Source organism: Rhinopithecus roxellana, chromosome 21, assembly GCF_007565055.1.
Source record: "Rhinopithecus roxellana isolate Shanxi Qingling chromosome 21, ASM756505v1, whole genome shotgun sequence".
In the NCBI taxonomy this organism is placed as follows: Eukaryota; Metazoa; Chordata; class Mammalia; order Primates; family Cercopithecidae; genus Rhinopithecus; species Rhinopithecus roxellana.
This window is the reverse complement of record NC_044569.1, coordinates 5,284,330-5,310,540: the sequence shown is the minus strand read 5'-3', so window position 1 is coordinate 5,310,540 and position 26,211 is coordinate 5,284,330. Positions and strand designations below refer to the sequence as shown.

General features: G+C 50.9%; 1 protein-coding gene and 1 non-coding gene across 7 annotated transcripts in view; both read right to left on the bottom strand.

Annotated features, from left to right (window-relative positions):
• Positions 1–22,898, bottom strand: part of PRELID3A (PRELI domain containing 3A) — a 40,238-nt gene extending 17,340 nt beyond the window's left edge. The window contains exons 1-7 of one of the 6 annotated variants that reach the window (XM_030925985.1): positions 20,523–20,741; positions 9,762–9,930; positions 8,682–8,771; positions 3,282–3,352; positions 3,070–3,172; positions 958–1,044; positions 285–765 (exon numbers count right to left, since the gene is read on the bottom strand). In XM_030925985.1, coding sequence (XP_030781845.1) covers positions 991–1,044; positions 3,070–3,172; positions 3,282–3,352; positions 8,682–8,771; positions 9,762–9,930; positions 20,523–20,593 — 558 coding nt within the window. In that variant the 5' untranslated portion in view covers positions 20,594–20,741 and the 3' untranslated portion in view covers positions 285–765; positions 958–990. Of the gene's footprint in view, positions 1–284; positions 1,045–3,069; positions 3,173–3,281; positions 3,353–8,681; positions 8,772–9,761; positions 9,931–20,522; positions 20,746–22,798 lie in introns of those variants that run through there. The other 5 variants (XR_004055688.1, XM_030925987.1, XM_030925984.1 and 2 more) reach the window with 5 other exon arrangements.
• A 3,046-nt stretch (positions 22,899–25,944) lies between these two features.
• LOC115895553 lies at positions 25,945–26,006 on the bottom strand. Its single transcript, XR_004055749.1, has one exon. It is a non-coding gene; the product is annotated as a U7 small nuclear RNA (small nuclear RNA).
• Between the last annotated feature and the right edge of the window lie 205 nt (positions 26,007–26,211).

The following is a 26,211-nucleotide window of genomic DNA, read 5'->3' as shown; positions in this document are numbered from 1 at the left end:
CACGACACATACCACACACATATACATATCACATAAACAGAGCACACACACACCACACATATACACATCACAGCACACACTTCACACCACACACACCCCACATACCACACACACATATATACACATCACACGTACCCCACACCTATGCACATCACACACAGCATACACACACACCACACACACACACCACATATATACACACAACACACATAGTACACACAGCACATGCACATGACACACACAGCATACACACACACCACATACACTTATATACATACCATGCATAGCACACTCCACACACCACACTCACCACACACACATATATACTCACCACACAGCACACACCACACACCACACAGACACAGGCCGCCAGACAAAGGAGCTCCCTACCGGCGCTGAACCCAGGGTGCGGCCACGAAGGAGGCGAGGCCCAAGGCCGCCCCCGGCTTGGGTTCAAGGAGAGCAAAGCTTGGCTTCAGTGACTCCGGCAAAATAGCACAAAGTTCTTAAGGATCCCCGGAGCCACACACGCGGGGGACAGATGGGAACAGATGGGGATGAGCGGCCCAGAGCAGCGCAGTGCAGCCTCTGGTGGGAGGCGCATCCTCCCCGGGGAGCAGGCCCTGGTGGCCGCTGGTCATCAGGGCAAGGCGCCTAGAAGTCCAGCCACTGACAGCCCAGGACGCCAAGCAATGTTCGTGAAGCTCAAGGAGACATCAGAAAAGGCTTTCACTGCTCAAAGGAAATGGCCTTGGAACCTAGATCCTGCCACAAAGCAAGGAATGAAATAGAAAGAAGATGAACCCAGTGATTCTGGGTCACCGTGGAAAACTAAGGAGCTCTGGGCTGGAGAGCCACCAGCAGCTGCATCTTTCCGGCGTCCCCTCACCATGTGCACCATGCACACGGGTCACAAGAGGCTGCAAGGCCCCCCGGGTGAGTGAATACTGTACTCACCACCATTTATCACAAGCACAGGCGCAGGCCTCCTTAGCTCACAGCACTTTCAGAGTGCTCAATTATCCACTCGATAGCCGCCCACCCCTGCAACACAGAAAGGTTTCAGCACTGAGTGGGCCGTCCCGCCTCCCGCTGTAGACTGCAAGGGACAAGTCCACGGGCTAAACTGCAGAAGGGAGGCACTGCAGCTACAAGGAGACACAGCAGTGACCTTTCCAAGTGATCTGCACACAGGCAGGCAGCTCCTCCAGCTCAGAAAGGGGAAGGAAAACAGTGCCTCAGAGTCACTGCTGTGTCAGCAAACCAGCGCCCCGCTTAGCTCAATACAGCAAGTCCTGTCCCTCACCTCCCAAATCCCAGGGCTGAGGCTGCCCCAGGAGGCCAGGAAAGCCCAGGGCGACACCTCCACACACCCCCAACCCCATCCCCTGCCCTTGCCCTCAGGCCGCTCCGCTGTTTCTAGGCCCAACACCTCTCCCCACCGTGCTAGGGGAAGCAGTGATTCTCTCCTAAGCCTTCAACACAACCCCTGATAAAGTGAAATAAAGGAAAGCCAATTTGTCCTCACTGAGTTTACCCCAAGTTTTTCACATAAAAGGTCTAAGGTAGCTGTGGCCTCGCTGAATATTCCTTCCTCTTATACTATTTTGTTTGGCAAACATTTAGGGCTTCTGCCCTAAACCAAGCACTGGAAACGATGGATGAGACCCGGTCTCCTTCCTCCGGCGTGGACAAAGCTCTCCCGCTTTGACCTTCACGGCCCTGCTTCCTCTGAGCTGAGCTAAGCTGCTCAGATCTCTACTTCTCACATCTGGAGTCCACAGAATGAGACAGACAGGCTCTTCTGTTGGTGATGAGACTTAAACGCGAGCCATGAATGGGTTTCCACTGGTTGGCGAGTTGAGCATGGAAGGACATTGGAAAGGGAAGTAGAGCCTTAGGAATCACCCACTGATCCCGAAAATGAAGACTCACTTCTGACCCCCAAAAAGGGGGGAAGAGAAAGAGGGAGGGGCACGGGGGACAGACAAAGGGAAGACATGAGCTTGTCAGGTGGGCCCAGGTGAAAAGCAAAGGCCCTGCTCTGGCAAGTGGCATCCTTTAAATGTGAGGAACATCTTCCTCCCAAACATTCAAGCTCTTTCCATCAACTCTGCTGGAGGGGAGGGCGACCCGGACTTCTAGAACGATCTCTGTCTCCATTCCAGTGCCCGGGACGCAAAGGGAGTGCCATGGATGGCCTCCTGGGATCCATCCTTTCTCCTCTCACCTCCACAAAGCTCACTGCCAAATCCTGCCAGAGAGGAGCTGTGAAGATGGCGGCAGGCCCCACGGAAGCATCACCGCTGGACAGGTTCAGCCACAGCCACGTAATGCCCATCAAATGGGAAACTACTCTAAGTCCTGAATAGCCTACCTGACACTGTTAACATCTGATATCTCTGATGCTGTGGGTTAGTTTGCTTTGGCAACTGAGCTTATGACATTTGGGCTCTTTGAAGTGGTGGCTGCCTTGGCTGGGTTTACGCTCCGGGTTTACCCCATGCTTTCTCTACTGAGAAGAGTAACTTTATGGCTCCCTTGGCTTTCACAGATGCACTTCCCTCAGACCTGGGTCAGCCTTTCCCTATCCGAGTTTTGAAATGCTGTAGCATTATGAGCTCAGCACAAATGGAGAGCCCCAGCACTCTGGATTTTATTTATTTATCTATTTATTTATTATTTTTTATTATTTTTTTTAGACAGAGTCTCATTCTGTTACCCAGACTGGAGTGCAGTGGTGGCTTAGCTCACTGCAACCTCCGCCTCATGGCTCCAAGCAATTCTCACGTCTCAGACTCCTGAGTAGCTGGGACTATAGAGGTGTGCCATCACGCACAGCTAACTGTTGTATTTTTAGTAGAGACGGGGTTTCGGCAGATTGGTCAGGCTGGTCTTGAATTCCTAGCCTCAAGCGGTCCACCTGTGTTGGCCTCCCAAAGTGCTTGGATTACAGACATGAGCCAACATGTCCAGCCAGGAAGACTTATGAGACTAAAAATGTCATCTTCTTAATCTGGCACTTAACAACTACAGCACACGCAGGACTTCTAGGATTGAGGTACATACCTTCTTTGCATTGGAAGATATCGTGTTGGCCATTAAACTTTCCAAATAACTACCGAGGCTAATCCCCTTCACGGTGATGATGGCTTCTTGTGTGAGCACGGTCCTGCAAAAGAGCAAGAAGAAAAGGGGCTGACCAGCCCTGAGAGGGAGGAGGGTCTGCCCTGCCCTCACCCTTGGCATTCAATGTGTCAGTCCCACAGGAGATGACTCACATTTCTGGGTTCTCTGGATGAGGTGTGTACACCAACCTCTCATTAACTGACACCAAATTTGTGAGTGTGATCTTAAAAAGAAAAAAAGTTTAGATTGTATTTCTCTTGCATTTCTTCCGAAACCGCCTGCCCATACTCTTCCATCCCAAAATTAGCACTTGGTGGGGTCAGAACAGAAGAAACTTTTAGGCATAGGAGATACGACCACTTTAAGTCCTAGTAAACCATGGCTTTGCTGTTCCTTCTGGCAACTGTCATCTGTCTTCTTCCCGTGTCCCACTCCACACGTGAGCAGGGCTCTGGCCTTCAAGGTACAGTCAAGCTGCCAAAACTATCAGAAGTTGTATTATGGAAAAGGACAAAAAGTCCTGTGTGTTCATATAAGTGAGAGAAAGCTTTTCACGCACCCACGGCAGCCCACGGAGCACTGTCTCCCAGGACTGGATGAGACAGACTCTGAATCTACAGAGAGACTGCAGGGTTCTTTTCTCCTCCAGTACCACTTCCTATAAACAGACTAACTCCTTATGAATATTTATACTTTCTTTTTTTTTTTTTTTTTTTTTTTTTGAGATGGAGTGTCACTCTGTCGCCCAGGCTGGAGTGCAATGGCACGATCTGGGCTCACTGCAAGCTCTGCCTCCCGGGTTCACACCATTCTCCTGCCTCAGCCTCCTGAGTAGCTGGGACTACAGGCACCCACCACCATGCCTGGCTAATTTTTTGTATTTTTAGTAGAGATGGGGTTTCACCATGTTAGCCAAGATAGTCTTGATCTCCTGACCTCTCGATCCGCCCACCTCAGCCTCCCAAAGTGCTGGGATTATAGGCGTGAGTCACTGAGTCCGGCCTTTATTTTCTTTTTCTTTTTTTCTCTTATTTTTTTGAGATGGAGACTCGCTCTGTCACCAGGCTGGAGGGCAGTGGCATGATCTGTGCTCACTGCAACCTCCACCTCCCAGGTTGAAGTGATTCCCCTGCCTCAGCCTCCTGAGTAGCTGGGATTACAGGCGTGTGCTACCACGCCCAAGTAAGTTTTTTTTTGTATTTTAGTAGAGACAGGGTTTCATCATGTTGGTCAGGATGGTCTCAATCTCCTGACCTCATCATCTGCCTGCCTCACCCTCCGAAAGTGTTGGGATTACAGGTGTGAGCCACCACACCTGGCCTCTTTTTTTATTTTTTGAGATGGAGTCTTGCTCTGTCACCCAGGCTGGAGTGCAGTGATGCAATCTCAGCTCATTGCAAACTCTGCCTCCCCAGTTCATGCCATTCTCCTGCCTCAGCCTCCCGAGCAGCTGGGACTACAGGCGCCCGCCACCACGCCCGGCTAATTTTTTTTCATATTTTTAGTAGAGACGGGGTTTCACTGTGTTAGCCAGGATGGTCTTGATCTCCTGACCTCGTGATCCGCCCGCCTTGGCCTCCCAAAGTGCTGGGATTATAGGCGTGAGCCACCGCGCCCAGTCTACATTTTCTATCAAAAGCAGTGTAAACACTGGAGCTCTAGAGCCACGCTAACAGAATTTTCTGTGGTAACAGTAATGTCCTATGCATGCTATCTGATGTGGTAGCCACAAACACATGCAGCTAATGCACCCTTGAAATGTGGCTCACGTGACTAAGGAATGGAATTTTTAATTTAATTTTATCCTAATTAGCTTAATTCTTTTTTTTTTTCAGATGGAGTTTCACTCTTGTTGCACAGGCTGGAGTGCAATAGTGCGATCTATTTATAGTAGAGATGGGGTTTCGCCATGTTGGGCAGGCTGATCTCGAACTCCTGACCTCAGAGAAGTCAGGTGAGCTACCCGCCTCGGCCTCCCAAAGTGCTGGGATTACAGGCATGAGCCACCGGGCCGGCCATAAATAGCTTAAAATTAAATAGCCACGTTTCTGGTGGCTGCCACACTGGACAACAGAGCTCTAGAATTGCTTCATTGTTTAACCCAATTCACCCTCTTCTTGAAACATCACTTCTGATAAAAGACCATGTTTTAAAAAGTTTAAGCAGTGAAAAGCAAATTAACCTTTCGGTAGTGATACTCATTTTTTTCAGATATCTCTCACTGAATCCCTCCCCCAGCCTCACTGTCCCAGTGCGAATGGTTAGTAGGAAATCTCTCTCCCACTGAGTACCAGGTTATCAAGAGTCTCATGGGTATGGGCATTTCATTCTACAGAAATATCTAACAATATCAATTACAAATTAAACTCTGATCAGCTGTGGTCATTTTATGTGCAATATTTTATGCAAGTCATTGTGTTGCATAAACCTTACTTCTCTGAGGTTTGTTCTTTTCTTTTTTATACGAGAAATGTGAGACTCAGAAAATGCAAATAGCATCCCCGAGCCATCGGGCCATCCAGCGACGGCTTCAGGATGCAAGCACGTGGCTTGCTCCAAACCCCGTTTCCTTTCCATCAGACTTCACTGGAGCATAAACTCTTCCTTTTTACATACAACTGAGTTTTCTGGAAGTGTAAGGTGGAATTTCATAAGTAAATACTGATTTTGGGAGCAGAGAGAACAGAATACATAAACTGTGAGGAATAGCCAGGGGGCCCCAACAGGCTCCTGTGACTTCGTGCAGCCTGGGACAAGGAGCCAGTAGGACCAGGGACACTGGCAGAGGTCCGGGTAGTACACTAAGGAGCTCGGCTCTATCCTGCAGGTGGCTCAGAGCCTCATCTCAGCACACAGGGACGCACCCACTGCCTTCTACAGAAGGTGCTCCCAGCTGGGCAGAGTGTGGCTGGCCGACAGCACCAAGCATCCTGGCAGGCTACTCCTATGGCCGCCTGAGAAGCTCATAGGAGCTCCCGAGCCCATCGGGTTGGGCAGGGGAGCTGCGGGACCCAGAGCAGCTCCACTTTGTTTCAAACACTGGGCCTCCCACAAGATGCTGACAAGATGGGGAGCTGCCCAGGCACCAGTTCAGGTACTTGCATATGGCCACCTGGATGACCTGCTCTTCAGCCCTGTCCCTACCCCACTGTGCCCACCAGCCCTGCCTGCCCCTGGGCCCAGGTCACTCCTCCCTCACTGCAGCACTGCTGGCTGCACCTTCAGCTTTAGGCCGGACACTCCAGGGCCTGCTGTGCAGGGTCTGCATACTCGGGATATGCAAAGCAAGCTTACCTCTCTCTTCTCACACCTGCCCCGATGGGCCACCATTCAGCCTGGCACCTAACCAGACAGTGGAGCTGCACCATGAGCCTCCCGTTCCTCACTCCCCATGTCTCGCCCCAGGCAGCCTCTGCTACCTCTCACCTGGACAATTACCTGCCCGGACTACTGGTCTCCCTGGCTCAGGTCCCAATATGCCCCCCCGCCCTCTCTCCACAAGCCTGCCAAGGCATTCTTCCCAACACACAGCCAGGCTACCTCACCTTCCTGCAACAAACTCTCAGCACCTCCTTCTTACCACAAAAACGACCTCCAGCTCCTCTGCCTCTTCTGTGGTCTCGTCCCTGCCCCTCTCCAGCCTCCTCCCTCCCATACCACCTTCCCCTCTTAGTCTCCAATGCCATCTGTTTGTGGCTCTCTAAGGTTCAAGGGCACCCACTGCCAGTGTGTGTGGAGAAGCCCTGCCAGGCTCCCTGTCACCTACCTTCACATAGCCACTTAGGGGGGCTCCTGCTCGCTGCCACCTACACAGGTAGTTAGATGCCGACCGTGGGATGACAGAGCCAGTCAGGAGGGAATATCTTTTAATCCTTGCATCCCCCATCCCTAGCACTGTGCTGGGTACCGGGCAGGCACTTGATACTGTTGGCAGAACCAGTAAATGAGTGGTGGCTAGAGCCAACCGTGGCACTGGGGACAGACAAGCGAGGCCAGATGAGGGCACGGCTGACTTCACCCACCATAGCCCATTTCTATATTTGCTGAAAATAAGGATTATTTTATGAAATAAATAATTTTCCTAGCCCATGCATGTTCCCCAACATGTTCTTTGCATTAGCATTAGACCAATATACATTTTTTAATTGAGAGAAGTGAGAGAGGAATGAAAGGGGGAAGTAGCTTTAAAAATGCCTGTTGGGGCAGGGAGCAGTGGCTCCCAGCACTCTGGGAGGCCAAGGGAGGCAGATCACGAGGTCAGGAGTTCGAGACCAGCCTGACCAACATGGTGAAACCCCATCTCTATTAAAAATACAAAAATTAGCCGGGTGTGGTGGCGCGCGGCTGTAATCCCAGCTACTCAGGAGGCTGAGGCAGGAGAATCGTTTGAAACCAGGGGCAGAGGTTGCAGTGAGCTGAGATCGCTTTACTGCACTCCAGCCTGGGTGACAGGGCGAGAGTCCGTTTCGGAAAAAAAAAAAAAAAATGCCTGTTGGTGGTGCACACCTGTAGTCCCAGCTACTTGGGAGGGTGAGACAGGAAAATCGCTTGAACCCATGAGGTGGAGGTTGTAGGGAGCTGAGAGCCACTGCACTCCAGCCTAAGTGAGAGAGACTCTGTCTCAAAAAAAAAAAAAAAAAAAAAAAAAAAAAAAAAAAAAAAAAAAAAGAAAGAAAGAAAAGAAAAGAAAAAAGCAGGTTGGGAGGCATCACTTGAGACCAGGAGTTCGAGACCAGCCTGGGCAACAGCAAGATCCCATCTCTATAAAAAATTTTAAAAAACAGTAGCCAGGGATGGTGGCACATGCCTGTGGTCCCAGCTATCTGGGAAGCTGAGGCAGGAGGATCACTTGAGCCCAGGAGTGTGAGGCTGCATTGAGCTATTGACCACACCACTGCACTCCAGCCTGGGTGACAGGGCAAGACCCAATCTTTAAAAAAACAAAAACGTCTGCTGGTTGTCAAGACAGTGGTTATCCTGTGAGGGGTGCCCAAGGGGTCTCGGGGGCTGGTCAAATTCTGTTGCTTGACCTGCCTGCTAGTTAAGAGGTGTGTTCTTTGTGACAATTTATCATTATGTGCATTTTTCTATATACTTTTTTTTTTTTTTTTTTTGAGACGGAGTCTGGCTCTGTCGCCCAGGCTGGAGTGCAGTGGTGCGATTTCGGCTCACTGCAAGCTCCGCCTCCCGGGTTCACGCCATTCTCCTGTCTCAGCCTCCTGAGTAGCTGGGACTACAGGCACCCGCCACCGCGCCCGCCTAATTTTTTGTATTTTTAGTAGCGACGGGGTTTCACCGTGGTCTCCATCTCTTGACCTTGTGATCCGCCCGCCTCGGCCTCCCAAAGTGCTGGGATTACAGGCGTGAGCCACTGCGCCCGGCCCTATATACTTATTATACTTGAATAAAAAGATAAACTGCTAAATAAATTCAGCCTATTAAAAATATCAACACCTAGACCAAAGGTGGGCTGGAAATAGAATTAAACGAAGGCCTTACGCGCCACCACCTAGACACACTGAGCCCCTTTCTCATCTGAGGCCATTGCTTACATTGGTGGAACAAAGTTCCATTTTCTTTTCCACTGGATCCACCACAGAATGTTCTTGGATGTATGTCAAAGTCCTACTGGTTCCCAAAATCTAAAAAACAAAGCAAAACTAGCATAGTGGAACGTTACAAATACTACTTCATATCGCCACCGAATACCACTGCATTTACTAATTAGTTCACTATTCAAGAAATGGTATCATGGGATGCAGCAAGGGACAGAGACAAAACCCCTGTGTCCAGGGTGCTTCTGCTCCAGCAGGTGAGCCACTGAGCAAAGAAATGAATTCCAACAGAGTGGAGCGTCCGGCAGCACTATGCTCTCGGCAAAATACAACAGGCTGCGGGCAGTGGAGCCAGGAGGCCCCTCTGCCGGGTGGGGTCTGGGTACAGCCCCAAAGAGGAAGGTGCCACCATAGTGCTGGGGTGGAGGTGTTGGGCTGGGGGCGGCAGGTGCAGACCCTGCAGCAGGAGCTGGGCTGACTGAGGGGCCTGCGCCAGGCCAGGGTGTGGACCGCAGGTGGAGGCGAGATCCGGGCGCCGGGTTGGGGTGAGCCGTGCTCAGATTCGCATTTCCAGTGACCTCCCTGGCTCTGAGGAAGAGGCCGCGGGGGGCCTAACCCCGGTGCCTGAGGATGCGGCTGGGCTTTAGAGGCGATGAAGCCAGAGGAGGGGAGTGTGGTGGTGCTAATCCAGCACGCTCGGGCCCTTTGGGAGAGCAGATGGGGATGCCAGACGCCAGGCGCCTGGCAAAGCCTCCCGCGCCCCCCCATCTCAAGGAAGACCCCCTTACCGATCCCCCACCCCACGCCCCCCGATCTCAAAGAAGACACCCTCACCGGCCCCGTACCCCAGGCCCCCTGATCTCGAGGAAAACCCTCCCACTGCCCCCCTACTCCGAGCCCCCTGATCCCGGGAAAGGCCCCCCGCCACCCTCCCACCAGGATGTCAGCCAGAGCAGCAGACGGACCGATGAGGGGAGGAGGGACTTGGGGGAAGGCGGGGGCGGGGGCGAGGGCGGGGGCAGGGGCGGGAGTGGGCGGGTCGGGCGCGTTCGGAGCCGCAGCCCCGCCCCCGCTCACCGCTCTCACGAGGCCGGGCAGCCCCCACTCGGTGCTGAGCAGGCGCAGGCTGTGCAGGCGGCCGCGGCCGTCCACGCGGCGCTGCAGCACGTCCACGCCCAGCACGCTGGGGTTCATCGGGTTCGGGTACTTGCGCATGGCCGCCTGGATGACCGTGTCCCACGGGTGGCTGCGGGGAGAGCACAGGCGGCGGTGAGCGAGCGCCGGGGCCGGGCCGGGGCCGCAGGGTAGAGGGGAGGGAGGCCAGAGCCGCCGCCAGGCCTGCGTCTAGTCTCCTCACTTTAATGAAAGGCTCATCCGACAAACCTGAGGAGTCGCCCGACCGCTGGCTCAGCACCTGCACGCCTCAGCACCGAGCAGCCCCTTGGCTTTTGTTTGTCTGAGACAGGGTCTCACCCGGTCGCCCAGCAGGCAGGAGAGAAGTGGTGCCATCAGGGTCGCTGCAGACTCAACCTCCCAGGCTCAAGTGAACCTCCTGCCTCAGCCTCCCCTTGCCCACCTCCGGTAGCTGGGACTAGGACTACAGGCGTGTGCCACCACACCCGAATAACTTTTTAAATCTTTTTTTTTTTTTTTTTGAGACGGAGTCTTGCTCTACCGCCCAGGCTGGAGTGCAGTGGCGCGAAATGGACTCACTGCAACCTCCGCCTCCCGCGTTCAAGTGATTCTTCTGCCTCAGCCTCCCCAGTAGCTGAGATTACAGGCGCCCACCACCACACCTGACTAATATTTTATTTTTAGTGGAGGCGGATTTCCCCATGTTGGCCAGGCTGGTCTGGAACTCCTGACCTCACGTGATCCACCTGCCTCTGACTCCCAAAGTGCTGTGATTACAGGCATAAGCCACGACGCCTGGCCACCTTTTTTTTTTTTTTTGAGACGGGGTCTTGCTGTGTCACCCAGGCTGTGGAGTGCAATGGCACTCTCTCGGCTCACTGCAACCTCCGCCTCCCGGGTACAAGCGATTCTCCTGCCTCAGCCTCCCTAGTAGCTGGGACTACGGGTGCTCACCACCACACCCAGCTAATTTTTTTGTATTTTTGGTAGAGACAGGATTTCACTATGTTGGCCAGGCTTGTCTCAAACTGCTGACCTCGTGATCCGCCCGCCTCAGCCTCCCAAAGTGCTAGGATTACGGGCGTGAGCCACTGTGCCCGGCCCAACTTTTTATTTAAAAAAATTTTTTAGGTCTCATTATGTTGCCAGGTTGGTGTTGAACTCAAGGCCTCAAGCAATCCTCCTGCCTTGGCCTCCCAAAGTGCTGGAATTACAGGCATGAGCCATCACACTCAGCCTCCCTTGTATTTCCTGCCATCAGAATGGTTGCAAGTTACCCATTGCTTTCCAGAGCTCTGCACTTGTGATGACCCCCCCCCCCCCCACCCCCCCCCCCCCCACCCCCCCTCCCCCGGCAGGGGTCAGATACACGTCTGATGGGAGCCAAGTGAGGAGCCACCACACCTGTTCAGCATGGACCTTCCCCCGCACTGCTGAGGGGTTGCTAGCAAGTCACTTCATCACCCTAATTGTCCTAATCCGCCCTTTCTTCAGGGTGTGCTCTCTCCCAGGAAGCCTCTGAGCCTCCTGCAAGGACATTCTCTGACAAGATTATTATTTCTTCAGAGGTGCCCAGAGAGGTTCGTCCAGCATATGTGTAGACACAGCCCAGAGGCAAGCCCGGATGTGTGCACACACATATGCACCATCACATTCACACGTGTGCACACATGCATGCAGACACATACATGCACATGCACACATATCTTCACTCTGTCGCCCAGGCTGGAGTGCAGTGGCGCAATCTCGGCTCACTGCAAGCTCTGCCTCCTGGGTTCACGCCATTCTCCTGCCTCAGCCTCCCAAGTAGCTGGGACTACAGGTGCCTCTCACCAAACCCGGCTAATTTTTTGTACTTTTAGTAGAGACAGGGTTCCACCATGTTAGCCAGGATGGTCTCAATCTTCTGACCTCGTGATCCGCCTGCCTTGGCCTCCCAAAGTGCTGGGATTACAGGCGTGAGTCACCGCGACCACCCTACCATCCACTTTTTATAACTGCTGATAAACATCTTCCTATATCTTGAAGCCATTTTCAGAAACAGGATTACAAATGGCTGCACACTAGGTCATCTTCTGGCTATGTGAATTTCACCAGTCCTCTATGGTGGGTTATGTTATGTAGATTGCTTCCACTTTTACACGATAAATTATAACAGTAGAGAACATGTATGTACATTAGTCTTTCACCATATCTAATTCTTCCTTAGGAGAAGGTTCTAGAAATGAAATCTCCAAATAAAATATGAAAGATTATGAGGATACTGAAGTTTTTTGTTCCATATTTGAGGTCATTTTTTAATATAACTGAGTGATCATTAATTTACTTTACCCTCATCCCTCATCAAACTCTTGTCCTAGATGAAAGTCAGCAGCAGGGCCCAGATGAGAACCAGGTCTCGCAGCTCCCTAACCTGTTCTTTCTATTACATTCGGTGGCCTCTAAATTGTCAGGGCCTGGCCTGGAATCCTCTCTCAACAACAGAACGCTTATGTTCAGCTTTTCAAACCACGCAATTGTGTCACTCAGTTGACACATTCCACTGGCAACATAAAGAGAAGAAAGGGGTGAAGAAGCCAAGACTGGATGGTCCTGATCACTCTAGGAATTCAGTCGGAGCGGAGCCCTTTCGTCTCTCTGAGGTTTAGGCAAGAACTGTCAGGGACATGGTAGACCCCAGATCTACGTAAGGAAAGAGAATCGAGAGATACATGAGAAGCAGAAAGGGCCCCAGTCGCCCAGGAGAGCCTCCTCAATGAATAATCTGAAGGCTTCTCAGTTAAGTCCCTTAGACTTGTTCCCATAGAAATCATTACTTTAAGCAGAATAGGCTATGCCTTCTAACATTAAGCTTAAAATAATCTAAACATTGAGAGATTTTTGCATTAAGCTTATCTCAAATAATGCTTCTTTCATATAGAATTCTTGCATCATAGGGCTGGGTGCAGTGGCTCATGCCTATAATCCCAGCACTGTGGGAGGCCGAGGCAGGCAGATCACTTGAGGTTAGGAGTTCAAGACCAGCCTGGCCAACATGGGGAAACCCCATCTCTAAGAAAAATAAAAAATTAGCCAGGCATGGTGGCAGGGCGCCTGTAATCCCAGCTACTTGGGAGGCTGAAGCAGGATAATTGCTTGAACCCGGGAGGTGGAGGTTGCAGTGAGCCAAGACCACCCCACTGTACCCCAGTCTGAGCAACAAAGCAAGGCTCCAACTCAAAAAAAAAAAAAAAAAAAAACAAAAACTTGCATCTTTCTGGCTGATGATTTAAACTAAATACAATCTGCTTAATATATACACATAATAAATAATTTTACTAATTACAGCAGGATGCCCACACAAGTTAATACATATATCAACAGAACAATGGAGGAAAATGATAAACATAGTATCTCAACATCTCTAAAATGATAAAGTCTAAGCACAGCCAGTCAATAGCGCACACCTTGGCTAAAGAAAATAGCCTTGGCCGGGCGCAGTGGCTCACGCCTGTAATCCCAGCACTTTGGGAGGCCAAGGCGGGCGGATCACAAGGTCGGGAGATTGAGACCATCCTGGCTAACACAGTGAAACCCCATCTCTACTAAAAAAATACAAAAAATTAGCCGGGCATGGTGGTGGGCGCCTGTAGTCCCAGCTACTCGGGAGGCTGAGGCAGGAGAATGGCGTGAACCCGGGAGGCGGAGCTTGCAGTGAGCCGAGATCGCACCACTGCACTCCAGCCTGGGCGACTGAGTGAGACTCCGTGTCAAAAAAAAAGAAGAAAATAGCCTTGTCTGGGCATGGTGGCTCATGCCCGTAAATCCCAGTACTTGGGGAGGCTGAGGCAGGAAGATTGCTTGATGCCAGGAGTTCAAGCCCAGCCTGGGCAATATAGTAAGACCCCCTCATCACCACAAAAAATAAAACATTAACCAAGCATGGTGGCACGCCCCTGTGGTACTAGTTATTTGGGAGGCTGAGGCTGAGGCAGGAGGATCACCTGAGACCGGAGGTCAAGGCTGCAATAAGCCATGATTGCACCACTGCACTCCAGCCTGGGTGACAGAGCAAATCCCTGTCTAAAAAAAAAACAAACAACAACAAGAACAACAAAACAGAACAAAAATAGGCTGACATGCTTTCAATGGGCAAAAATAGACAAGTCTGGCAATGCTGAGTACTGGAAAGCGTATAGGAAATAGGAAAACAGGAAGTGCTGCTGGTGGACACAAACTGGCACAGGCACTAATGGGAGCAGTTTACCCAGAGAAGCTGAAAATGGACACTCCGCCCCTGCTGAAATCAGTCAGGGTTCTCAGCTGCCTGGTTTAACGCAGAAGAGGAATGTGCTGAAGTTTATTTTCAAGAGGAGCAGAGAACTGCCCACTCAGGGATCCCCAACCAGGCGGCAGAAGCCTCCTCTGCTGCTGTCATGGAGACCTCTGGGGAATCCTGTCCCCCAAGGCCAAGAGGCCTCTGCTGCCACCCAGCCCCACATACACAGGAGTCCTAACACTCCGACACCGACGCCACGCATGTGGTGGGTCTGCCTGCGGCTAAGGGATGCTGGTCTCCGTGCTGGGGACTGGAAAGGAGTGACAAAGGACTCTCTTAAGCACCAACAGTGTCGGGAAGATGGAGGAGGAGGAAATTACAAGATGTCTGGGATTTGCCTAAAATAACCCAGGGGAAGGACCAGTGGCTGGGGACACAGAGGACCCCAGACTGGCTGCCTGAGGGTAACTGTTAACCTGGGGGTGGCACCGGCTCTCAGTATTCTAGTCCCTCCATGTTTGCATAGTTCTGAAATTTCCATAGTAAAAAATTTGTCTTAAAAAGATTTAAGGCCAGGCACGGTGGCTCACGCCTGTAATCCCAGCACTTTGGGAGGCTGAGGCAGATGGATCACTTGAAGACAGGAGTTCTAGAACAGCCTGGCCGACATGGTAAAACCCCATCTCTACGAAAAATACAAAAATTAGCTGAGCGTGATGGAGCATGCCTATAGTCCCAGCTACTTAGGAGCCCGAGGCAGGAGAATCACTTGAACCTGGGAGGCAGAGGTTGCTGTGAGCCAAGATCACACCACTGCACTCCAGCCTAGGCGACAGAGTGAGACCCTGTCTCAAAACAAAACAAAACAAAAACAAAAAGATTTAGGCAGGCCAAGTGTGTTGGCTTATGCCTGTAACCCCAACATTTTGGGAGGCCAAGGCAGGAAGTTCACTTGAGACCAGGAGTTCAAGACCAGCCTGCACAACAGAGGAAGATCCCTATGTCAACAAAAAATACCAAAGGTGTTTTTTGGTGGCAAAAACCACCAAATGGTGGCACACAACTGTAGTCCCAGCTACTCCAGAGCCTGAGATGGGAGGATCACTTAAGCCAAAGAGTTTGAGGCTGCAGTAAGTCATGATTGTGCTACTGCACTCCAGCTTAGGCAACAGAGCAAGACCATCTCTAAAAAAAAGAAAGAAAAAAGATGTAGGCAGCCAAAAACAAGATAAAGAGCCTACTATACCCCACCACCAAGTGACCCAAGGCCTCCATCAGCTGCTCCCTAGCGTGTGGGCCACACACGCTGGGGGCTCCAAGACCTTTTCCGGCCACAACTGTTGTCACAGTGCTACTGAGACATGACTGGCCTTTTTTGGTGGGGGGGGGGGAGGGGAGGAGGACCGAGTCTCACTCTGTTGCCCAGGCTGAAGTGCAGTGGGTGTGATCTTGACTCACTGCAACCTCCACCTCCCAGGTTCAAACAATTCTTGTGCCTCACCTTCCCGAGTAGCTGGGACTACAGGCATGAGCCACCATACCCAGCTAATTTTTGTATTTTTAGTAGAGATGGGGTTTCATCATGTTGACTAGGCTGGTCTCAAACTCCTGACCTCAGGTGATCCACCCACCGCGGCCTCCCAACGTGCTGGGATTACAGGCATGAGACCCCGCGTCCAGCCAATGACTGGCCTTTGTTGCTGTATTGACATTTGCACTGATTCTGCAAAAGCAATGAAGGCACAGAGCCAGTGTCTTCCCAGCAGCGAGGCAGGGCTCCTGACGGCATGTGGCCGCCGCAGTTCTCACTGCTGTGCACTCAGGAAACGATGCCAGTTTCTCTTAGGGACATCTGTCATTACATGGCCAAGTGATTAATTTTATGACTGCTTGACCCCTGAGTACTCTCCTCTTTGATAATCTGTGTGAGGGAACAGAAGTGCACCAGAAGCACCTCTGCTGCTGCGGCCCAAGTCCCTCGACTATGGGGGGTCTGGGAGCGCCGGCACCTGTTCACTGTGAGTGAGAGTCCCTGTCTCTCTGCTGCTTTCCACTCACTGCCTGCCTCTTGTTCTTGAAAGAGCAATCAACAGAAAGAAGAATAAACAGATAAACTTTGCTTATTCAGACTTGGGGATCTGATTTCTTGAATGTTAACAAAGTAAGCCTGTGCTTCAAGGAAGACAACTGATAGCATTTGCCGCCAAAGACAACATTTGAGCTTTAAAGTGATAATTTGGCCAGGCATGGTGGCTCACGCCTGTAATCCCAGCACTTTGGGAGGCCAAGGCAGGTGGATCGCCTGAGGTTAGGAGTTCGAGACCAGCCTGGCCAACATGGCAAAACCCCTTCTCTACTAAAAATACAAAAATTAGCAGGCCGTGGTGGGAGGCGCCTGTAATCCCAGCTATTTGGGAGGCTGAGGCAGGTGAATTGCTTGAATCTGGGAGGCAGAAGTTGCCGTGAACTGACATCATGCCACTGCACTCCAGCCTGGGTGACAGAGTGAGACTCTGTCTAGAAAAAAAATAAATAAAGTGATAATTGAAATTTCAGAAAACTTGTATCTGCTGCCAGGAGCTGGATGACTGCCCCATGCTACAAACTCAGTGGAGGCCTATATTCCAAACGATTCCAAGTCATACTTGTGTTAAAGACTCATTTATATACAGGACAGGCCAATGGGTTTGTTGTTGTGGTTGTTGTTTTAAGAGATGGTATGGTCTGTCACTGCAGCCTCAAACTCCTGGGGTCAAGCAATCCTCCTGCCTCAGCCTCCTGAACAGCTGGGACTACAGGCACAAGCCACCACACCTGGCTGATTTTTGTATGTATTTTTTGTAGAGGCAGGGTCTACTATGTTGCCCAGTCTGGTCTCAAACTCCTAAGCTCAAGCGATCCCCCCACCTAGGCCTCAGAGCTCAATACTCTATTCATTATAGTTTCAGATTTTATATTCCAACTTAGTGTTAAGAAGCTACCGTTTGTTTTGTCATAGTAGGAAAGAATAGTCATAATTACTTAAAAAGACTACTAAGATACTCCTACCTTTTCCAGCTGCGTATTTGTGTGAGGCTGGGTTTATCCATACACTTCAACCAAAACTATATATTGCCAAACACAGACTGCAGAAGCAGATATGAGAATCAAGTTATCTCCTATTAAGCCAGATACTGTAGATATTAGTAAAAACAGAAACAACGGCCAGGCACGGTGGCTCATGCCTGTAATCCCAGCACTTTGGGAGGCCGAAGCGGGTGGATCACGAGGTCAGGAGATAGAGACCATCCTGGCTAACACGGTGAAACCCTGTCTCTATTAAAAAATACAAAATATGGGCCAGGCGCGGTGGCTCAAGCCTGTATTCCCAGCACTTTGGGAGGCCGAGACGGGCGGATCACGAGGTCAGGAGATCAATACCATCCTGGCTAACGCGGTGAAACCCCGTCTCTACTAAAAAAATACAAAAAACTAGCCGGGCGTGGGGGCGGGCTCCTGTAGTCCCAGCTCCTCGGGAGGCTGAGGCAGGAGAATGGCGTGAACCCGGGAGGCGGAGTTTGCAGTGAGCTGGGGTCCGGCCACTGCACCCCAGCCTGGGCGACAGAGCAACACTCCGTCTCAAAAAAAAAAAAAAAACAAAAAATGAGCCAGGCGTGATGGCAGGCGTCTGTAGTCCCAGCTACTCAGGAGGCTGAGGCAGGGGAATGGCGTGAACCCAGGAGGCGAAGCTTGCAGTGAGCTGAGATCACGCCACTGCACTCCAGCCTGGGCGACAGAGTGAGACTCTGTCTCAAAAAAAAAAAAAAAAAAAAAAAAAGAAACAGCACGACTCCTTTCACTAATTTTTGGGAAATACGGTTTTTTATTCAGAAACATTATGTTAATACAATAGGGTTTATTATTATTAAATTTAATGAATTAACTCTTTCAATTTCTCATTTTTAATTTCTAATATGGTAAATCCTAACAGATATAACCCATATAAGCAAAACTGTTTGGGGTTTTGCTAAGTCAGCAGGTCCTGAGGCTGAAGAGCTTGAAATCCACGGGTCTAAGTGGGCCCTTGATTGAGTGGGAAATAGACACACGGCTGGTCACTGCAGTTCGATCTGTAATAAGGGGAAAACTTAATGCCCTTCAATAAGAAAAAGAATAAATGGTGGCACATTCATACAGCTATTAAAATCTATATCTACATATATTTACATAGGCATCTAGAGACATCTCATATGGATGGATTTTCGAAAAACAATAGGGCTAGGCGCGGTGGCTCACGCCTGTAATCCTAGCACTTTGGGAGGCCCAGGTGGGTGGATCACTTGAGGTCAGGAGTTCGAGACCAGTCTGGCCAAAATGGCGAAACCCTGTCTCTACTACAAATATAAAAATTAGCTGGGCGTGGTAGCAGGTGCTTGTAATCCCAGCTACTCGGGAGACTGAGGCAGGAGAACTGCCTGAACCTGGGAGGCAGAGGTTGCAGTGAATCGAGATCCTGCCACTGCACTCCAGCCTGGGTGACAGTGTGAGACTCCACTTCAAAAGAAAAAAGAAGACAATATGACACATGTGATAATGACACATGCATATACACAGATGCAGTAAAGTGAACCTCTGGAACATAGACCTCCTCAGAAGGATGCCCACCAAACTCAATCCTCATGGCTACCTGCTGGGAGGGAAACACAGCGGAACAGCAGTGGGGAGGGGAAAGAGCAGGGTTCAATTCACCTGTAATGTTCAATTTCTCTTCCTTGCTCCTGGCTGGAAGCCAAGCCTGCTTAAAAATGACTCCCCGTGCCCCAAAGCCCGTCCTGCCCTGAGACGAGCATGGCCAGACATTCCTGGCAGCTGTAAGAATCAAAGGTGTGTGCAGCCTTGAACTCTGCTGGAAATCTATCTGTGATGGGCTTTGTTACTGACTGTTTTGTTATAGGTGTGCCTGAAACCTCATTCAATTCTGGGAGGAAAACCTTTTCTTTTTTTGAGACAGAGTCTTGCTCTGTCACCCAGACTGGAGTGCAATGGTGCAATATCAGCTCACTGCAACCCGCGCCTCCCGGGTTCAAGCAATTCTCCTGCCTCAGCCTCCTGAGTAGCTGGGTTTACAGGTGCGTGCCACTATGCCCGGCTAATTTTTGAATTTTTAGTAGAGACAAGGTTTCACCATGTTGGTCATGCTAGTCTTGAACTCCTGACCTCGTGATCCGCACACCTCAGCCTCCCAAAGTGCTGGCATTACAAGCGAGAGCCACTGTGCCTGGCCTTTTTTTTTTTTTTTTTTGAGACGAAGTTTCGCTCCTGTTGCCCAGGCTGGAGTGCAATGGCGCGATCTTGGCTTACTACAACCTCCGCCTCCCAGGTTGAAGCAATTCTGCTGCCTCAGCCTCCCGAGTAGCTGGGATCACAGGCATGCACCACCACACCCGGCTAATTTTGTATTTTTAGTAGAGACGGGGCTTCTCCATGTTAAGGCTGGTCTCGAACTCTTGACCTCAGGTGATTTACCCACCTCGGCCTCACAAAGTGCTGGGATTACAGGTGTGAGCCACTGCGCCCGGCAAGGGAGGAAGACATTTTAAACTCTGTTCATGTTTAAATGTCCCTTTCTATACTATGGTCGTATATTTTTAATTATATTTAAACTACTTTCTCCCCTGTCTAGGTAACACACATGTTAATCCATGGGCTTTCAGTGGGCTGTTTTTGTCCGAGTGTTTACACTGCTGTCTGCTGTGAGTGATCTCAGGGCCTGCAGAGTTTCTTCTCGATGTGGACACAGGAAGAAAACTTGGTAAGATCAAAAGTGTGCCTAATTATTTCTTCATTTCAAAAGTACTATAATCTCAGCACTTCAGGAGGCCAAGGTGGGTGGATCACTTGAGGTCAGGAGTTCGAGACTACCCTGGCCAATATGGTGAAACCCCGTCTCTACTAAAAATACAAAAAATTCACCAGGCGTGGTGGCGCCCGCCTGTGGTCCCAGCTACTTGGGAAGCTGAGGCACAAGAATTGCTTGAACCCAAGAGGCAGAGGTGGTGGTGAGCCAAGATCGCACCACTGCACTCCAGTCTGGGCGACAGGGCAAGATTCTGCCTTGAAAAAAAAAAGTAAATTAATTTCCAATCAAATGCTCACCTAACAGTAAAACAAACATTTTTTTAAAATATAGAAAGAAAAAGAAAGGTCTGTAATCCTCAAAGGAAAAGAAATCAGGGATTTCAATGGACGAAACAAGGGAAAGCTACACAGTAAGTCCAGCCAGGAAGCCAGACTTCTAATTTGTACTGTCATCTGGATGCTGTGCCACCTCATAGTACCACATCATTCATAACCCGTCCAGCCACAGGCCAATGACAGCATTCTCAGCCAGCCACATTCCACATTTGTCAGGCTTCATTACAGCCCTTTGCTTTTAAGTTCAAAAGTCTATGGCGGAGAATTAGCACCTAGTCCACAGCAGCTCCAGGGATGACCAGGATTCCTTTGGTGGATAGCTGCCCCCGTCCTGGAAGGGCATCTGATCTCCATGTGAGATTCCTCACCCCTTCTGAGTACCTGCTAAGCGCCAGGCCCTGGGGGTGCCAGGAATACAAAATGAATGCCGGGAGAAATGAAATACTGATACTCTACCACATGGTGACCCTCAAGAAGATCATGGGAGGTGAAAGCAGCCAGACACAAAACACCCCACATTGCAGGATGACATTTACATGCAACGTCCCAACAAGGCAAATTCATAGAAACAGAAAACAGATTCCTGGTTGCCTGGGGCAGGGGTGAAAATGGGGTAAAATGGGAAGCTAATGCCCACGGGGCACCTCTGTAGGAGGATGGAAGTGTTCTAAGACAGGACTTGTGTGTGTGATGGTTGCACTTAGTCAAACTTGATGAATTATACACTTAAAATGTGTATAATTTTATGGTATATAAAGTGTACTTCAGTAAACCTTAAAAAATAAATGGGAGTTAGCAGCTGCAACAATTTTCAAAAGCATCAACTGTGATTTTTCACAGCTGGCTGTTCATTTGTGGTTGTCCACAGACAGTTAACAAAGCTCTAGGGCAGACCCCAGCCATTCCATGAGAAAACTGAGCCCCAACCGCCTGGGCACCCCTGGTATGCAATGACCTAACTGTCCACAGCATCCAGATGGCTCAGTGATGCCCCATCCTTGTTGCTGAAGGAACCCTACTTGAGAAACACTGCAGGCCACACAAAAAATTAGATCCCATCAAATCTAAAGACTTCATGAAAAATAATTTCAGAGGTTTTGAAACCACTCGATATATTTTTATTATAATTTTACATGTTTAAAGTCAGGCCAGGCAAAGTGGCTCACACCTATAATCCCAGCACTTTGGGAGGCCGAGGCGGGTGGATCACCTGAGGTCAAGAGTTCGAGACCAGCCTGGCCAACATGGCAAAACCCCATCTCTACTAAAAATACAAAAATTAGCCGGGCCTGATGGCCCATGCCTGTAGTCCCTGCTACTCAGGAGGCTGAGGAAGGAAAATCACTTGAACCCGAGATGGGGAGGTTACAGTGAGCCAAGATCATCGCACCACTGCACTCCAGCCTGGGTGACAGAGCGAGACGGTCTCAAAAAAATAAAAAAATAGTCAAAGGATGACAATTTCCTTCCACGCAGTACTTTTTTTCCCCAAAAAACTGCTTAATGCTTAAGTGAGGTCAGATAGTTTAAAAATCTTTATTGCTGTAAATAAATATTAAAGAATAATTTCAGTGTGTCATAGATCACTGACTTAAGAAGATACCACTTAGGAGGGCACCTTTTTCTTTTTATTTGCACAATTTTATGGAGTATACGTGCAATTTCGTTACATGCATAGATTTCGTAGTAATCAGGTCAGAGCTCCTAGGGTATGCACTACCCGGGAAGGTGCCTTGCACCCATTAACCAATTTCTCATTATCCTCCCTGTTCCCACCCGCTCACCCTTCAGAGTCTCCATCGTCTGATGTTCACTCTACATCCATGTGAACACATTCTTACGCACCCACTTAGGAGTGAGAACACGCGATACTTGTCTTTCTGGGTCTGGCTTCACTTAAGAAAATGACCTCTACTTCCATCCGTGTGCCGGGGCGGGGGCACTTTTAAACAGTTCGGGGTTTTCCACGCTGGTTTGGAGGCCTTCCGTGCCTACAAGTGAGTTCAGGGCCAGGGTCCCCCAAATGCCTTCTTCCCCTTCAGCTTTCTCTAGAGCTCACAGCCCGCCGTGGGCCCTCAGTGAAACGCGCGTAAGATTTATGACAATCTCAGCAAACGCGCCAGCTTGCAGGCCTCTCCCCTGCCCGGCTCCCGACCCAAAGGAGAGCAGCGAGCGCCAGGCCTCCCCGCCCCCTCCCCCGGCTCCGGCCGCCCCAGCCCCCGCCGTCCCCGCTCCGGCCGCCTCGCTCCGGCTGCCCCCGCCCTGGCCGTGGACCACCAGCGGGGCCTCTCTGCCTGCAGCCAGGCCCCTGCGCACGCCGGGGGAGAGGCCGGACCGGGCGCAGCGCCTCGCCCAGACCGCGGTCCCGGGGAAGGGCGCGTGCCCCTCTCCCGGACGCCGAGGTCGCGGTCTGGGAACCGCCGGCGCAGGGCGGGGAATTCCGCGAGGCCCGCTGTGAGGTCCGGCCTTTCCCGGACCGCTCCAGACGGGCTCGGGCGCAGGAGCCGGCGTCCGGGCGGCCCCACCGCGGCCTTCAGCCTGGCCTCACCCAAACACGTGCTCCGAGCTCCAGATCTTCATTGCCGCAGGGCGCGGGATCTGGGATCCGGGCCGGGTGCTCCTGCCCGCGCAGCTCCCGGCGCGGCGTGGGCGGGGCCTCGATGGGCGGGGCGCTCTTGGGTACCGCCCACCCCGTCTGGTGGCGGGGCCGGCTGCGGCGGCTAAAAATAGCTCTGCGGGCGCAGCTGTGGCGCTGCCCCAGACCTGCGCTGCTACCCGGAGGTTCGCGGTGCGCGCTTGCTGCAGATGCGGCGGGCGTAGGCGGCGACGCTCGTCCCTATTCCCACTGTCCAAATCCTCCCAAGGCCCTGTCCAGCTACGCCGGTTTCTACTGTCGGGGACGTGTGACGAAAAACGAACCTGTCAACCCTCAAAACTTCACTGCAGTTTGGGTCTTGAACAAACATTAAACCAGCATGTGATGTGCATCACAAGCAATCTGCAAATAGGTTGCAAAGACAAAAATCTCAGCCTGTATCAAACAGCCGGGAGGATGCCACCTACCCCACACATGCTCCCGAGGTAAACGAGACAACCCTCCGGGGGAGGGGACTCCACTGCACCATTTGTCACAGAGTTCATCTTAAATTCGCCTGATGATGGAGTAGCCATTAGTAAATGCAGTGGCCGTTTGCGTTTGCTGATTGCCTTTATCCAAAGGAAAAATGAATTTTTCGTATCTTTATGACAGGAGGTAGGTTTACAATTTGAAGTCAGATGCTCTCTGGTAGCTGGGCTCCTACCCTCCCACGGAACTGGGAGACGGGGACGACATTTCAAAGAGAGGACTCTCAAGTCCTTGAGAAAATACATTCTTGAGTTGTAAAACTGGGGGGGAAATATTTAGCTTTAAAAAAATTTATGTATATCTCAAAAATAATTTGTGATTACAAGTTTTCTAAAGCAAATCCTCTAAGGAAAAAGAGTCTCCCTTTGCACCAGGATAAACTCCTTTATAGCTTTGTAAAGTACCCTGCACTGCCGCAAACGAAGTTCAAGTGCAAGGAAGTGACATGCTTGTTCTGAGAAGAGGGTACTCTTCTCCAGGATGAGATGGGGCGAGAGGACAGGGCTCTTGTCTGAGTCGGCTGTGTCCCAGCTTAGAGCAGCGCCTGGCGTCCCCAGGGACGTCTGTGGCTGTGGGGCCAGCTCTCCGGGAGATGCTGACACTAAAGGAGACCCCTCCCCGTCCTAGGTGCACTGGCCTCAGGCTACCTGAGCTATGGTGATTCCTGCACACGCCCTCACCTTCTTCATCCCAGGCACTGGCTCAGTTTCCTCACCCAGAGAGCCCTGCTCCGTGCTGGTCCTGGAGGCATCCTCCTGGGAGGAGAGCAGAATACACAAGGCCCAGAAGCCGGAGGCTGGACCGTAGGGTCCTGTGGCAAATGGCAAGAGTTGAGGCCAGAAAGGGAGACAGGAGCCACAGCTCATGGCACAAGTTGTCACGTGAATTATAAAAGGCTTTATCATTCATGGTGAGCTCAGACAGATTTGAGAATTTGAGATTTGTGAGGCAAAACCGTTTAACTCAAGCTAGATCCAGGAAGTAGGCTTGGCCGTCTGTGGGAGGCCAAAGTCAGGTGGAGATGAAGATGGCGAAGCTGGAAAGGGCCTACTTTCTGGGAAGGCTTCTGGCCTCCTCCCCACCTCGGGTTTACAGGTGACTACTGGATGCCATGGAGCTGTTCTCTGCCACAGCACCTATCACAATGCTGTGTATACTTCTGTCCCCTGAGGAAGTGTCTTTGTTCGACTTTGTTGTGGGGGACACTCGTGTTTTTCATCTTTGTATTCCCAGTGCCTGGAAAATATTAGGGACTTGAAAACTTTTTTTTTTTTTCTTTTCTTTTCTTTTTTTTTTTTTTTTTTTGAGACAGAGTCTCACTCTGTCACCCAGGCTGGAGTGCAATGGTGCGATCTCGGGTCACTGCAACCTCCGCCTCCAGGGTGCAAGCGATTCCCTTGCCTCAGCCTCCCGAGTAGCTGGGATTACAGGCAAGCACCACCATGCCAGGCTAATTTTTGTATTTTTGGTAGAGATGGGGTTTTACCATGTTGGTCAGGCTGGTCTCACACTCCTGACCTCGTGATCCACTCTCCTCGGCCTGGCATTACAGGCGTGAGCCACCATGCCTGGCCTTGTTTCTCTCTCTCTCTTTTTTTTTTTTTTTTTGAGACGGAGTCTCGCTCTGTGGCCCAAGCTGGAGTGCAGTGGCCGGATCTCAGCTCACTGCAAGCTCCGCCTCCCGGGTTCACGCCATTCTCCTGCCTCAGCCTCCCGAGTAGCTGGGACTACAAGCGCCCGCCACCTCGCCCAGCTAGTTTTTTGTACTTTTTAGTAGAGACGGGGTTTCACCGTGTTAGCCAGGATGGTCTCGATCTCCTGACCTTGTGATCCACCCGCCTCAGCCTCCCAAAGTGCTGGGATTACAGGCTTGAGCCACCGCGCCCGCCCTTTTTTCTCTTTTTAAGAGGCAGGGTTAGCCGGATGTGGTGGCTCATGCCTATAATCCCAACACTTTGGGAGGCCGAGGAGGGAGGATCACTTGAGGTCAGGAGTTCGAGAACAGCCTGGCCAACATTGTGAAACCCCATCTCCTACTAAAAATACAAAAATTAGCCGGGTGTGGTGGTGCATGCCTGTAATCCCGGCTACTCGGGAGGCTGAGGCATGAGAATCGCTTGAACCCAGAAGGCAGAGGTTGCAGTGAGTCGAGATCATGCCACTGCACTCCAGTCTGGGTGACGGAGCAAGACTCTGTCTCAAAAAAAAAAAAAAAAAAAAAGAAGAGACAGGGTCTCACTCTGTCACCCAGGCTGGAGTGTAGTCATGTGATCATAGCTCACTGCAGCCTCAACCTCCAGGCCTCAAGTGATCCTCCCTCCTCAGCCTCCCAAGTAGCTGGGACTACAGGCACTATGCCCAGTTAATAAAAACCAAATATATTGTAGAGACAGGGTCTTGCTATGTTGCCCAGGCTGGTCTTGAACTCCTGGGCTCAAGCAATTCTCCTGCCTTGGCCTCCCAAAGTGCTGGGACTACAGGTGGCAGCCACGGCGCCAGCCAGACAACTGTTTTTTGAATGAACGGGAATGACTTGCTCCTACTGCCTTTTTATTGTTTTTCCTTTGGAGGATTTTCCAGTAAAAACAAGAAAACCTGCCAGACAAATTCAAAAAGAACTGTACCACTTCCACCTGGCTTTTGAGAAGAGAATGGGCAGTGTGGGAACAGGCAGAGGTGTCCTTCCAACCTGGGCTGCATAATAATGGATAACCCGAGGAGTTCTGGCAAGCCCTGGTGCTTGGAAGCAGCCGTAGGGACTTTCCTTCCACTGGACTACAGTGTGGCCTGGGCATTAGGCTTTGAGAAGCTCCCTGGGGATTCCGGAATGCAGT